The sequence below is a fragment of the Myotis myotis genome, unplaced genomic scaffold, assembly GCF_014108235.1.
Source record: "Myotis myotis isolate mMyoMyo1 unplaced genomic scaffold, mMyoMyo1.p scaffold_m19_p_18, whole genome shotgun sequence".
Classification (NCBI taxonomy): domain Eukaryota; kingdom Metazoa; phylum Chordata; class Mammalia; order Chiroptera; family Vespertilionidae; genus Myotis; species Myotis myotis.
Genome location: NW_023416322.1, coordinates 26,129,263 through 26,145,419, shown reverse-complemented (window position 1 = coordinate 26,145,419; position 16,157 = coordinate 26,129,263). Strand labels below are relative to the sequence as shown.

Below are 16,157 nucleotides of genomic sequence, written 5' to 3'. Positions count from 1 at the left end.
TTGGGAAAGCATAATGAAAGAGGACTTTTGTTTTTCTTGTCCTAGAAAGATTCCTTTTTTTTTTCTAGTTAGTCTATTAGTAAATAGAAAGATTCTGATGATAGGCGTCAGATTTGCTGATCAAGAATCAGGATACATGGTCTTGATAACATAACAGACCACATGAAGTTGTGACTGGCCCAGAAAGTACGTTCCAAATGGTCTCTGGGCTCCCGGTGCTCTTTTTTGCACATGGATTTCAGGAACACATCTAGTTTTGTAAAAGTGTAGTTCATCTACACCCTGCAAATGGCCCCCAGTTATTAAGAGTCACTCTGTCCTTAGTAATTTGGGATCTTCATACTCAAAGTGTGGTCCACAGACCAGCAGCCACAGAAACACCTGTGACTTACAAATACAGACTCCCACGGCAGGTCTACTGAATCAGAATCTGCATTTTAGCAAGATTCCCTGCATGATCTGTGTGCACATTAATGTCCAGAAGCACTGGATTAGAGCCCCCACCTGGAGCCTTCAAATGGAATCTGTGCCACCTCATCCTTCCCAATCCTGCCATGACCTATCTGATCCCCACCAGGATGTCAGGGCAGCTGTGAGCCTAGCCAGTGCCCAAGTGTGTCATGGAGAATGGCTTAGTGAGTTAGGGCTCACCACCTCTTCTCCAGAGTAACCCAGGATAGCACCAACTCTCTCCTTTCTTGCATCATTTAAAGGAAGGACTTAGTCTATAACCAAAAGGTGACCTGCATGGCCATCTGGAATTGCCAAGGTATTTATTTTCTCTCCCTTTGGTCTGGCACTGATGGGAGGTTGCCGTAATTTAGGGCATTCTGTTCTGCGGCACAGGATGAGAGACGGGAAAGAGCAGTGATGTTAAGAGATGTTGTCAGTGACCCAGGTATATATCCTTCCCCCTGGTCTGTGTAGAATTCATACTGGGGCTGCTGTTTACCATGGATTAGGGTGTTTCAGAGAATATCTTCCTTGTTACCTGGGTGGTACAAAATATAAAGATACTATGTCTCTCTTTACCACCATTAGCATTTATTGATGCAGAAAGTGTTCTTATCTTCTTTACTAATACAGTGCCTCCTCTTTACAGAACTCTCGCTGAACATAACTTTCCGCAATTTCCAGAGACCCTACATTATCTCTACAAGCTCTCAGTGGAAGGTCCTAGAAGAACAGAGGAGGGTGTGATCACAGTAATTTTCCTTACTGAAGTGAGTTTTATTAGGAGACTGTGAACAACCGAGTTCTTACTCCCTTTTCTTACCCAAACTTACCCAATACGCCGACCTTTTATCTCCCTCTCTGAATATTTATTTTACCACAAGTTAAGACAATGACAGATATCTGAGGTTGAGGGGGTAAGGTGGAGACAGATCAGGAATATGGGAGAGTTGAACCCTCAGCCTGCTCCAGGAGTTGGCTTTTGTCATTCCCTGGAGATTTGCACAAAAACTAATTATTTTTGAAATACTATTCATATATCTTTGCACGCCTGTTAAAGTATACTGAGAGATAATTTAGTTTACTAAAGTTAGTAGGTAACATCTGGGATCTAAATAATACTTTAGGTTTTCTAGGACGGGGGTGAGAATGGGCCAAACAACTGTGTGAAATGAAGATGTAGAACTCTATTACTTTGTATATGAATATTACACCATAAATTGTAATGCCATACTAGAGTCAAACAAGTTGAGGAAATCCTTTTGGATCTAACTTTAGTTTTCCTAAATAATTAACTATCTAAGCAAGCATTATTTAATTAATATGCATTAAATTCACTACTCACTGGTGATACTACCTTATCTTTATTATTTCATATACATACACACACAAGCACACATTCTAGTGCCGGTCTCGAGTGACTCTCCTGGGTTCCATTTATTTTCATATTTGTGGAAGCATCACACTGTTGAATTATGGCCATTTGCATAAATGTTAATATCTAGCAAACCATATTCTCCTCAACTCTTCTTTTTAAAACTTTTTACCTTCCTATATATTTGTTCTTCTAGTTAAATTTTAAAATAACTTTGCTAGGTTTGAGGAAAAATAAACTTTTGCTGAAAATACTGTAATTACATTAATGCTATGAGCTTCTTATGAAAAGTTGATATTTTTATAGTATTTTATTTTTTCTTCAATATTTTGTCATTTTCATATAAACTCTACACATTAATTTTGGAATTAAGTTAGCTTATATTATTTTAAATTGTTAGTGTGAATGTGGCTTTTTAATTTAGATTCTCAAGCTCATTGTTGCTGAATGTTCAGGGCAATTAAACTATTTTCTTGAATTCAGCTACTTTCCTGTGCTCTTACAGTAATTCTAATAGTATTTTACATGATCCTAATATACCATAGCTTTAAAATTATGATATCAACATACAATGTTAATTTACATGATCCCAATGCATGAAAAATGAGGATAATATTATTACCTCTGTTTAAATCATTACTTTTTTTTTTTTCTTGAATCATGTGTTTCCACCTTGGTCTTTAAAGTTCCATTTTGTGAATAATCTCATTTCTTCTTTGTCTACTTACCTATTATGACCTTAGTGTGTTTTCTCAATAAACTGTATGATTCTCTCTCTCTCTCTCTCTCCTCTCTCTCTCTCTCTCTCTCTCTCTCTCTCTCTCTCTCTCTCTTTCTCTCTTTCTCTCCCTCTCACACACAAATTTGTGAAGGAAATCAAATAAGTTTAGAACATAGTGCTTTGACTATACATTCTTATTGAGATATATTTTAAGGACAAAAATATTTTTTAAAATACTCACTTTTACTCAGGAGGTAAATTAATATTGTATGTTGATATAATTTTAAAGCTATGGTATGCATTATAAAGCAAAAGGCAAATAAGTACACATATTAGTATTATGAGGCACCAAGGTTTTCCAAGTAAGAGAAAAATGATGCAAACATAAAACTGTAAAAAGTTAACACAAACTGTGTTATATTTGAATTTAATATATCAGCATTGTCAAAATGAACTTACAACTAAAAAAATATATATTTCCTAGTTCAAGTAAAGACCCAAAAAGACATAATATGCCAATAACAATTCGTGCACTCTAGTACCCGCTTCTAATGGTGTCTCAATACCATTACTCACTGCATAGAACCCTGTCTCCTTAAAGAAATGGATAATTTCAGGGGGCAAGGAAAATATAAGATGAACCTGGGACATCTAATTTTTCCACAAGCAAAGAAGTGCTCAAAGGTAGATGGATTGTGTCAAAAGAACATAAGAGTCAACGTGTTAGGGGCCCTACTGTCCAAATTTGAGTTTCAAAAGAAATAATAACTGCAAATAACTGTAATATATTAAAAACATTTTAATGCATAAGTCCTGGGTAATACTCAAAACTGGAAAGCTGAGAGAGAGAGAGAGAGACAGAGAGAGAGAGAGAGAGAGAGAAAATCACTACTTGTAAGTCTCAATGTAATAAATGAATGAATGAAGAAAAAATTAACAATTTTAAAACCATTAAGTTAAAGGTTACTGGAGAACACAGTATTCACATGATACCAAATTATCACTCCACCAATTAGTTACTGATTATAAAAGGAAAGTATGCCTTTTCCAGTTGCTGCGGGGTGATGTCACCATGGGAATATATGTGGGAATAGGTATAAGTATTCAGAGTTTGAGTGTGACTTGTGTTCCAGTTTTACTGAAAATGTCTTGATTTTTATGCCTGAAACAGAAATTGCGCGTTGGCCTTTACTCTTCTTAGGAACGTATTAGCTGTTTTCTTTCAGCTTCTCAACAAATTCTTCAGGGACCCATTCCCAGAAGAATTTATGGTTCTCTTCAGGAACTGGGTCAATGACTCCAATCCTGCAGTTAGCAAACTGAGCCTGCAGAAAATCGCCACCATGGCGCCCGTGATCAACCAGGTATGCGTGTGTGTGATTTGTGTCTGCCAGCACCATCCAGGTCACAGTCTGAGACTTGATATTGCTCAATATCCTTAGTGATGTTTTATCACTAAGGGATCTGGGTTGACTGGAAGGAATGTGTTAAGTCAATTTAGTGGCTTTATCACCTAATTCATATTTTTCCCAGAAAATAATTCATAGCACTCAGAATTTATCAGCATCACCCTACATGAACACCCTTCTTACAGTCTAAACTAAACCACACACAATAATTTCCCTTCCAACATATACATGTGCATGCATGTTAATCACCATCTCCCAGCACTCCCTCAAGCTTTTCCTTCCACTGATAATAACACTTTTCTCCTTCACCCATACATAGTCACATTTTTCTTTTTCAATGGTCAGTTCTAGTCAAATTCCACTGACTGTTCTGATCTTTAGCAGCCTCATCTCTCTCAGAGCCACATCAGCTATGCGCACTTATTTATACAATACTAGAGGTCTGATGCACGAAAATTCGTGCTTTCCTTCCCCCAGTTGCCGGCACCGGCTTCCCTCCGGGACCCGGGACCCAGCTGACTTCCCTCCGGCCCTGGCTTTCGTCAGGAAGGACGTCCGGAATGACGTCCGGTCTAATTAGCATATTACCCTTTTATTCTTATAGATTTTATATCTGTGCTTATATAATTCTGAACCAGCAGCATCAGCATGTCCTAGAAACTTAAAAGAAATGTAACGTGGGGGGCTGGAGTGGCAGGGAAGGAGTCGATGGGGGGAAAGGAGACATATGTAATATTTTAAATAATAATTTAAAAAAATGAAATGCAACGTGTCAGGCCCGGAGTCAGGCCTATGGAATCAGAAATAATGGGGTTGGGGCCCACGCATCTGTGTTTCCAAAAGTTCCCCAGGCGATTCTGACATTGCCCTATATTATTCCTGCTGAGTCATGTCACTATATCGGACCTTCCAGGATGTTTGAACCTAAGTGTACCCCTATGTTTTGTAATTCCCTTGTAAACGTCAGTGTCCTTTGCGCAGTGCTGAGAGCGTAGCTGTTCTATAAACCACTGTTGGTTTAATAATATATTTAATAACAAATCCTTGTTTGTCCATTAAACATAATCTCTGAAAACTTAAGCCAGTCAGAGGGCAACCATTTTGCATTTAGAGGGAAATGAGCCAAGGTCTATTTGCTTTAAATAAATCATACAAGTCGATGTACATTCTTTTAATGAACAGAAAGTTAGTTATTGCCTTGTCTAGCACTCTTCCCAGTGTTATGAACACCTGAAGGGAAATTCAGTGTCAAGGTTATTTAGGAGAGTGAAAGTACTGGATAGAGATTTCATACACTATCTCAGTGATGGCGAACCTACGACACGCGTGTCAGAGGTGACACGCGAACTCATTTTTTTGGTTGATTTTTCTTTGTTAAATGGCATTTAAATACATAAAATAAATATCAAAAATACAAGTCTTTGTTTTACAATGGTTGCAAATATCAAAAAATTTCTATATGTGACACGGCACCAGAGTTAAGTTAGGGTTTTCCAAAATGCTGACACGCTGAGCTCAAAAGGTTCGCTATCACTGTACTATCCATTTGTAAAGACTCAATTTTCCTGCCAGACACAGTCACCTTTGGCTATTATTTTGGCAAATAGTATTTATTTCTTTTACTTTTCTTTCTATCCTTTCTTTTTCTCCTTTGGTGTCTCTTGTTCATGTTTTCCCTTGCCTTACATTCTGATTGTCTCTGATCTTCAACTGACTTCCATGACCTGGCACAGGACCTCAGTGGCTCTCATGTCCAAACAGTAGCTCTCAGGTCACTGTCACCTAGTTTAGAGGGCATGCTGCCAGTAGTAAGTTGGTAAATGTTTAACAATCAGCTCAATGGAAATAAGACCTATTTCCCTGGTTTAAATACTCCCAGCATGACTGACTTCAAGCTATCCAAGGGACATCATTAAACATAGAGTTGGGAAGAGGTGCACCATAGCACTTCATACAGATACAATACAGGTAAATAACCTCAAGGGCATATAAGAGTAAAATATAGTAAAATAAATAGGAAGCGATGTTTTGAGTATTTATTGCCATTGTTTTTGTTTCTAAACTTATGACATTTAATTTTTAGTAGTGATTTCTAATGATCAGCTCACAAAATTTTTGACCCTTGGCTCTTGTGAGCCAGCTCCAGCACACCGCTGCATGCTGCCCAGATGCAGAAGTGTGCATTCCAAAGGCTAACTCAAGTCTCCTTCTGCTTCCCAAACCCCACCATTTTCCTCCTTTCATATGTAGATAGAAAGTGTCTGCAGCTTAGTGTTATCCATCCTGGATGCCTTCTATTCCAAAGACAAGACTGTTGTAATTCGGGCCTTGTTTACCCTTCGAAGACTTTTAAACAAACTGGACAGGGTGACCTACTCATCTTTGTGCACCAGAATTGCTACCAGCTACTTCCCTCTGATGGATCACGTGAGTGACACAGTTAGATGTGTGAGATCACTAGGTTTTATAGTTCAGCTGAAGTACCAGCTGAGGCAATGTTATTATATCCCAGAATAAGTCAACAGAAGACAGTCATTTTGTGCAGGGCCACCATTTCTTTTTGAGATAACAGTATTAGTCAGGTAAGTACTGTCTTTTTTTTTAATGAAAACCTGGAAAAGTCTACCCATAAGAAAAAAGAATTAAAGAAAAGCCTTTGTCCTTGGATGAAAAAGAAATTGTAGCTACGTGGTTATATATTGGTTAACCCTGGATCTGGATTTCCTGGGTTCCAATCCTGCTCTGTCTCTTACTAGCTATGAAATCTGGAGTGGGTGATTCAGTCTCTTAGTGTTCCAGTGTCCCAACTGTAAAAGAGAGGGTGTAGCAGGTGTCTTATGGGAATTAGAAATGATATGTAATGCCCCAAATGGGTTTCTTATCATCATATGAAACTTTTAGTTTAAAAGTACCTCATCAAAATGTTGTATATTTTGAAAATCCTCATTTTGTATGTTAAATGTGTTCCAGACAAGTTGGATGACAGTAATTTATTTTAATAAGTAAGAACACTTTGGTATGCCATGAGGAAATCTATTTTTTAATTTATCTTCATTATTGAATGGAATCTATTTTTAATGGTTGTTGGAATGAGTTGTGAACCAGAGAATTAATTCATAGTAAATTATCTTACCAAAATTTATATTCTTAATTACTGAGATTTCACAGAAGAAGAACACATATTAATGCGTTAAGCACCCTGTCAGTCACTGGTGATTGACACTATACTTTCTGTCTGGAAGACAAAACAGGATGGGTGCTTAATGTGTTAAACTATAGAAAGAAGGAATTTAGTGGCAAAAAATCCTATATAATAAAAGGCTAATATGCAAATCAACTGAACTGCAGAACAACCGGTCGCTGTGACATGCACTGACCACCAGAGGGCAGACACTCAACACAGGAGCTGGGCTCATGGCTGGCAAGTGCGGCAGCAGTGGCAGGAGCCTCTCCCGCCTCTGCGGCAGCGCTAAGGACCCCTTGGGGGATGTCAGACTGCTGGTTTAGGGGAGCGGGCCTAAGCCATCAGTCGGACATCCCCCAAGGGCTCCTGACGGCGAGAGGGCACAGGCCGGGCTGAAGGACTCCCCCCAACCCCCACTCCCGAGTGCATGAATGTCGTGCACTGAGCCTCTAGTTATTTTTATAAAGGACATAATGATAATAATAGTAATAATAATAGTGGTTAAAATTTAATGAGCATTTACTATGGACCAGGTATTATTATAAGGGATTTACATCCATTATCTCATATAATTCTCTAAACAACTCTATTACTATTATCTAGGTTACATATAAGAAAACAGGCAAAGAAAAGTGAATAGGCAGAATATCCATGTAAAAAGTCTTTTCAAAATGAAATTATGCCCAGCCAGTGTTGCTCAGTGGTTGAACATCAACCTATAAACCAAGAGGTCACAGTTCAATTCTCGATCAGGGCACATACCAAGGTTGCAGGCTCAATCCCCAGTACAGGGAGTGCAGGAGACAGCTGATCAATGATTCTCTCTCATTTTTGATGTTTCTATCTCTCTCTCCCTCTCTATCAAGTATCCATTTACCCTATCATTCCTTGAAGTTAGAATATTGGGAAAGTATTAGGATATTAATGAGCCTATGTTACCATGTTGCTCCATATTAAAAGTAAAAAAAAAAAGATCACACTTATTCAATCTATGGGAGACAAAACTGGGATTTCAACAGGTACCAGGGCATGTCAAAGCTCTTTCCACCTGCCCATATATACAGGCTGTTTCCCAAAAAGTAAACACATATTTTGAGTAATTATAAAGGCAGTGTTTATTAAAATACATTTCATTTTCAAAATTGAGCTTTATCGGATGTTAAAGTGTGTATACATCTTGGGGGGACATGCTGAATAGCCTCTCTGTGGTTAGCATGTCTTCCTGTAGTCCATGGAGTCAAACAGGTAGCCCATAGGTGACTGCAACTTGCAGGTGTGTTAAGTTTAGCCCTCAAACAGAATAAGTTTGATTTATTAAAATGTATTTTTATTGATTTCAGAGAGGGAGAGAGATAGAAACATCAATGATGAGAGAGAATCATCTGTCGGCTGCCTCCTGCACACCCCACACTGGGGATCAAGCCCGCAACCTGGGCATGTGCCCCGACTGGGAATTTAACCATGACCTCCTGGTTCATAGGTTGATGTTCAACCACTGAGCCACATCAGCTGGGCATAAGTTTGATATTTTTAAACTGGGAGATTGCTCATAAAAATCTGAATTGTGAATGAAATGTCAAAAGGTCTTGGAATACTGGACCCCACAAACCCACTTGGCCACAGTCTGTGGGAGCAGGGTGTCTTTGAGAGAAAGGCCAGAGCTCTCTTCTGTTCCCCATTCCATCATCTCCCTGCTTTCCTTAAATGCCTCCCACTTGGTTCATTTACATTAGCGGTTCTCAACTTGTGGGTCGCGACCCCTTTGGGGGTCAAACGACCTTTTCACAGGGGTCGCCTAAGACCATCGGAAAACACATATATAATTACATATTGTTGTTGTAATTAATCACTATGCTTTAATTATGTTCAATTTGTAACAATGAAAATACATCCTGCATATCAGATATTTACATGACGATTCATAACAGTAGCAAAATTACAGTTATGAAGTAGCAACAAAAATAATTTTATGGTTGGGGGTCACCACAACATGAGAAACTGTATTAAAGGGTCGCGGCATTAGGAAGGTTGAGAACCACTGATTTATATCATTATCCAGTCCCTATGACATGATTTAATAGCCATTGCTTTTGGTTTAGACTTTGATACCCATTAATGTAAACCCCTGGGAAGGAACATATTAGCCATTGGGTTTTTTGTTGGGAATATTTCTGATATATTCCTGAGGACAGAAAGGAATAGATTTTTTTTAAAATATGAAATCATAAACTTTTCTGAAAAACAGGGAGGTAATATTATATTTTCAAAATCTGACCTCTTCTCACTTACAATTTTTCTCTTCTAGACCTTTATAATCCAATCACCTTCCCATTTGGCATAAGCAAGCCCTGGGAAACCTGGTTCTGTCAGTATGCCAAGCGCTCCCATTGGTATTCACTGGCCACGCTGCAAAAGCCTCTGGCATTTGAATGCAGCATGGTTACTCTACGTATCTTTAGAAAAATTATCTCCAAGTTCAACAGATTATTGAAATTTCTATGTTTAAGACATTATGCAATACTGTCTTCCTAAATTTAAGAAACTTACTGTTCACATTTGAAAGGCAATCTGAACTCTGGTAAGTAAATCTTATTTAAAATAAAACCGGGAGCTGACTATACAAACCCAAAGTGAAGCTTTTCTAAAAATAGCTTATAATTATTTCACATATGTGTACGTGTGTATACATATGTAAAATACATACTTATGTAGTATACATGCATATACATGTATAAATAGATATAAATGTTATGTCACACCGTTTAAAAAAAGAAGACTGAGAAATATCCTCAAATGCGACTTTTCTGTGCACAAATCACAGACTGACACAGGCATTCAGAGCATGGCCATCCGGCACTTTGGTGAACTGCTCAGGGACATGAACCAGTACACCTGGATGTTGAACGCCGTGGTTCTTGAATCCCTGGTGCCTCTGATCCTGTTTCTGGAGGATACAGAGACAAGAGTCGTGATGGTAAGTCCTGCCACCTTGTTTTCCTTAGTTCTGCAGGGACGCGCCTTGAGCAAAGAGATGCTCATCGGCCGCCTTCTGCTTCACAGGCATGTAAACACACACTGGCAATCTGCGCCTTGGAATTAAAATGGTCAACATTTCCACAGTTCATGGAGCATTACAGTTTTGAGATGGTGGTGCTCAACATCTGCAACAATATTGTAAGTGGCCCCTTGGTGTTTCCTACCACGCATTTTAGAAAGAACAGGAAAGGATCTCCAAAACAATGGAAAGGTGTTAGGGACAAGGGTGAATCTTGGAGGAGGAAGGCGAAGAAAAATGGGTGATAACAGCTAGGGCTTGCGGCCAGAGAAAATTAACATTTCCCCCTTCCTCTTCCTTAACACTGATCCTCTCTAGCCCTTGTTCCTCCAACCCAGCTACATGGATCTTTGGGTGGGTATAAAGGTAGGAACATCTTTTCGGATCACCAAAAGAAAAAGTGGAAATATCTGGTCACTGCCTAATGAGCTGGTTCTCTGACACCGGCATGAACTGCAGTGACAGCTGGAAGCATGCTAACTGCTAACCAAAGGCTGGAAACACAGGGGCGGGGGGTCCAGGGAGGAGGGGCGGGGAGGTTCGAATCATATAATTAACTGAATGATACCTGCAAACAGAAAAGTTCATACATAGAAATCTCAAGTTTTAAACTAGACCTTATTTGATATAAGCAATTAGGTCCTTTTCTCTGGAAGCCTCTCTGAAAGGGAACAAATGTACTTTTTCAACAACTGAGAGTGTTTTCCCCCCTATTCATTCTCAGTTTATTTCTCACGGGAGCTACATTACAGATTTGATATCTGATAGCTTAGGATTCCTGAGGAGTTCCCGAGTATACCTGAGGAGAGCAGCCCTTATTTTAACAGGTAAATAAAATCCAATTCTCATTTCCTCATTTGTCTTAAAAGGTATAGTGAGAAGTCTACCTTGAAAAAAATTAGAAACTGTTTTGCTTATGATGGACAGGACCCATCATGGTGGTGTCTATGATGAATAGAGGTCAATATGTGTGAATAGCATGAAGTTATATTTTATACAACACAGTGAGTATAGCTGTGTGATTAAATTATTATACAAAGTATATTCAAGAAGGATGATTTAAAAATTTAACAGGATGGCATGCCACTGCTCATTAATCCCCTTCACTGCTGAAAAAATCACCACCCAAGGAATAAGATTAATATCTAAAAATACAAGCACAATCTTTAACAAAACTTGGGCATCAGTAACCGTAACTCTAACAGATGAGAAAGAGCTATCAAAGTAGAAAAACAAAAGGTAGGGTTGGGGGCATTACAGGAAGATTCTAAGAGAAGATAATTAAAGTTTTCAATCTTGGACAAATCTGACCAAAGAGGTTTTTTCCCCAGTAGATTCTCACCATGAAGATCCAAGTTGACAATCCTTTATTTGGAATGACACGAAGTGAGTTCCTAACTTGGTAATGGGATTTTCACTTAACTCTGCTTGGCACCAAGGAGTAGCAGGGCAATGAGGAATCAGAAAATGCACAGTCACATTGTTCTTGTAGAGAGGACATTGACAGTTACAGTAGAAGACAAACTGAATAATTATGACCAGTACTAGAGCTCAAGATCTGTGCTAGTGAGAGAGGAGGAAAGGAACACACACACACACACACACACACACACACACACACACACAATCCGGTGTCACAAGAATTTAATTTCAAACCAGAAAGAATTCCTTCTACTCTGAATTCTACCCTGGTACTTTCCACAAACTATACTCTGTATATAACTATTGCAAGATCAAAAAATAAGTAATTTTTAGAAAAAGAAATGGCATTATTTTTCTACAGAGGTATTTCCAGGTGGGGAGGAGAGGGAAGGAGAAGAAAGAAAGATGAGAAACAAATTTTATAAAACCTTTCTACGAAGCAGATGAACATCATGATAAAAATCTACATGCCCGGCTGGTGTTGCTCAGTGGTTGAACATCGACCTATGAACCAGGAAGTCATGGTTCAATTCCGGGACATGGCACACGCCCGGGTTGCAAGCTCAATCCCCAGTAGGGAGCATTCAGGAGGCAGCTGATCAATGATTCTCTCTCATCACTGGTGTTTCTCTCTCTCTCTCCCTCTCCCTTCCTCTCTGAAATCAATAAAAATAGGCATTTTTTTAAATCTCCAAAAATCTTAAAAACTTTTTAAAATAAAGATCTAAAATATAGATACAAGCACACAGTCAATATATGATGGGGTAGTGGGGGCACATGAAAAACACGCTTCCAAAGCATAGGAGGCACATGTAAGAAAAAATATATAACCATCACAAAAGAAAACTGCATTGCAACCAGCAGAAGAGACAATATATATTGTTGAAACCCCAGTAAGGGACAAGGAGTGCAGGGTTGAGAAACACTAGCAAATGAAATGAAAACCAGCAAGAAGTAGTTTGAAAAACTAAGAAGCAGTGATTAGATATGGAAGATTTATAAAGGAGATGCAAAAGGGCACAAATAAATAAATAAAAGAAATAAACAATGAGAACAGAAAAAAGTAATCAAAGTTATAATTTAAGGAATAAAATAGACTTAATTAAATATTCCAAGATGGTAAATAATTTTTTAATAAATATTTTATACAGAATGCAACATTAAAGATAAAATATCACTAGTACATATTTCAGGCTTGGAGTACCATATGATCTATGTCAGTGATTTTCAACCACTGTGCTGCAAGAACTTTTAAAACATGAGATACCTAACTATTTAATCGAGGGCAATGACCTCTTTTCCCTTAGTGGTTCTCAACCTTCTGGCCCTTTAAATACAGTTCCTCATGTGACCCAAGCATAAAATTATTTTTGTTGCTACTTCATACCTGCAATGTTGCTACTGTTATGAATCGTCATGTAAATATCTGATATGCAGGATGGTCTTAGGCGACCCCTGTGAAAGGGTCGTTCGACCGCCAAAGGGGTCGCGACCCACAGGTTGAGAACCACTGCAAATAAATGACAACAGCCAACACAATAGCCATCTGGTGTGAATCAAAATTATTTTTTTATCAGAGCGACAAAAAATATATATATTTTGGTATGCTGCAGAATTTCAGTAATTAGTTTATGTGTGCTATGAGATTAAAAAAAAAACGTTGAAAATGGCTGGTCTATGTCACAAGTCTACTGGTGTGGGTGAAAGCAGGCAGAGATGATATGTACTAGTATGCTATGAGCCCATGAGCATGGCTATGCTTCAAGAAAACTTTAACGGCCACTCCTGCCATGTAGCAATGAAAATAAATGAACTATTGCCCCATTAGAGAACATGGATGAATCCCAGATCATGTTGAGCAAGAGAAGGCAGACCCAAAAGAATGTATTCTGAGGGATAGAGGAGCAAATTGGGAAAGAGCATAAGGAAGACTTCTGGGATGCTAGGCATGTTCCATTTAGGTGGTAGCTAGAAGTCTTAACTTTGTGGTCATTCATTGACCTGTGCAATTAGTTTGTGTGCATGTTTACACACATACATATTTTTCAATAAAGAGTTTTATTAAATTAATAAGTATGTGAGAGCACTAAAAGAGGACCCAAGGATAATCTAGAGATGCTTTGCTTTGAAGAAGGCAATGATAATAGCTAGATAACATCAGAGAATGTATTTTCATAATGTGTTTTGGGGTTTTATTTTGTGTATAGGGTACTTGGCAACATTGGGTAGACATTTACTGCTCAAAGATGATATTGAAGTCATGCTTGAGGGTAAGTGTTGAAGGTATAATGAAATCTTCATGCACAGGTCTAAATAAATTAACTTTCTTGATTCTAGTCACATGAGTTCTCTAAAGGTGCCAGGGATGGGAAGAGGGTGGTGGTTAGAGGGGAATCAAAGAAAGAACTGGGTTAAGGGGCATCCCTTTTCCCATTCTCTCTCTCTCTCTCCCTCTCTCTTTCCCCCTATTTCCTTTTTTTAATAATTTAAAATATATTTTTATTGATTTCAGAGAGGAAGGGAGAAGAAGAGAGATATAAAAACATCAATGATGAGAGAGAATCATTAATCAGCTGCCTCCTACATGCCCCCTACTGGAGATCGAACCTGCAACCTGGGCATGTGCTCTGACCAGGAAGTGAACCATGACCTCCTGGTTCATACGTCAACTCAACCACTGAACCACGCAGGCTGGGCTCCCCTATTTCTTTTTAAGGAAGGAAGAAAGAATTTCCCACAAACCCAGGACCTGCAAATAATGATATTAGCATGTCATCTATAATAATAAAAGCATGATATGCTAATTAGACCGGATGTCCTTCTAGACATCCTTCCAGACAAAGCCGGGGCTGCGAGGGAAGCCCAGGTCCTGGGAGTCAAAGGGAAGCCAGTGCCAGCAGCTGGGGGAAGGAAGGCCTATTCTTGCACGAATTTCATGCATCGGACCTCTAGTTATATATATAATCCCAGACATTTTTAAAGAATGTAAGTTATTACATGGTTATTTTCAAAACAACCCTAACTGTTTTATAACTTTTTTCACTTATTCATACATAACAGTGCCAGGGATGGGAGGAGGTTGGTGGTTAGGAGGGGAATCAAAGGGAGAACCGGGCTCATGATATTCCAATTGTAAAGTAGTTCCCTATTAAAGAACATTCAGGCTGAATCCAACTTTTTTCATTATTATGAGCTATACTGAACCTCCTCATGAATATATGTTTATGCTATCTAGAAAAATGCTCAGCACATAATGGACACCTCCATAAATGTTTAGTGAATATTTCCATTTTTCTTTTTCTTTTTTTCTTTTTTTCTTTTTTTTTTTTCATTTTTCTTTTAATGATGTCTAGATAAAACTTCCTGGATGATATCAGTCAAATTAATAAAAATTGGGGGTGGGGGAGGAAAAGATAGAGGAGGACTCTGAAAGGTGGGGCTGTTCAGAGTTAGAGCTTCTCAGACTCTGAAACAGATGCCTTGAACTAAGGGCCCGTCTGCCATTACAGCTGTCGAGCGAGTGCTTCAGGATGAAGACCCTCTGGTTGAGGAGTTGGCAAAAACAACCTACGAACTTTTTAAGAAAATAGCCCATAACCTGACCTCCTCGGTTATCAAACAGAGCTTCCGAAGACTGTTTAACTTTATCTACATCAAAAAAGTGAAGCTTCTTTATAATTATAACTCGCCTGGAAGTCCCATGGAGATTAAAGAAACTGATAATTGTGAAGAAGATGTAGAAGAATGAGGCATTTGCCGGTGCCTTGGAGCACAACTCAGAAGAGGAGTGGTTTTCCCTTTCCCTCTTGATAACCTGAGTCTATTTGTAGATGCTTTTCTGAAGGAAAAAGGAACTAGGAGCCATTTTACTGTTCCTTCTTAATTGTCTTCAAATATAGAAATATGTTGCCTCTCTAGGTCTGACAGTGATCAGAAGCCTTAATTCATCAAACTCACTAATAAATTTGAAAAATCACACAAGCAAAATGTTTGATGAGGAGCTCTTGGGACTTAATTTAACCAATAAGCATCTATGAAAAACCTTGTCAGGGCCAGACACTGCTAGGCAGTGGGGACCGCAGAAGGGTCCCATCTTCAGGAAGGTCGCAGTCTAGTGATACTCAATCTGGATTATTTCCACCCTACTGGGATGAATGCTGCCATAATTAATATTCACAAAGGAGAAAATGGAACTTACAAAGGAAGAGGGATGGGGCAGGGAAATGTATGTCAGGCAAGAATAGTTGTGGGGGAAGCTGGAGAGTTTGTTGTTGATACAAGTGGGTAAGACGGGTATTAAATTTATCAGGCTGATCACTTCGTAAGTTATATAAATGTCTAATCACTGGGTGGTGCACCTGAAACTACTATATTATAGATACATCAACTGTAATTAAAAAAGAAAAAATATTATTTAAAACAAGAAAGAATGGGGAGAGCTGAGACCCACAGAGAACATTATGCTGTGCTAATGGCTTTAAACTTTTTGAAATGAAAACTAGATTGTCAATCATAGTTGTTTCCTATTGCCACCAGGA

General features: G+C 38.6%; 1 protein-coding gene across 1 annotated transcript in view; it reads left to right on the top strand.

The window, feature by feature from the left end:
• The window catches only part of MROH9 (maestro heat like repeat family member 9), a 57,148-nt gene extending 41,610 nt beyond the window's left edge, over positions 1-15,538 (top strand). The window contains exons 15-22 of the mRNA XM_036343903.1: positions 1,103-1,223; positions 3,776-3,913; positions 6,209-6,385; positions 9,964-10,116; positions 10,203-10,316; positions 10,922-11,024; positions 13,827-13,889; positions 15,129-15,538. Coding sequence (XP_036199796.1) covers positions 1,103-1,223; positions 3,776-3,913; positions 6,209-6,385; positions 9,964-10,116; positions 10,203-10,316; positions 10,922-11,024; positions 13,827-13,889; positions 15,129-15,367 — 1,108 coding nt within the window. The 3' untranslated portion in view covers positions 15,368-15,538. The remainder of the gene's footprint in view (positions 1-1,102; positions 1,224-3,775; positions 3,914-6,208; positions 6,386-9,963; positions 10,117-10,202; positions 10,317-10,921; positions 11,025-13,826; positions 13,890-15,128) is intronic.
• The last annotated feature ends 619 nt before the right edge of the window (positions 15,539-16,157 follow it).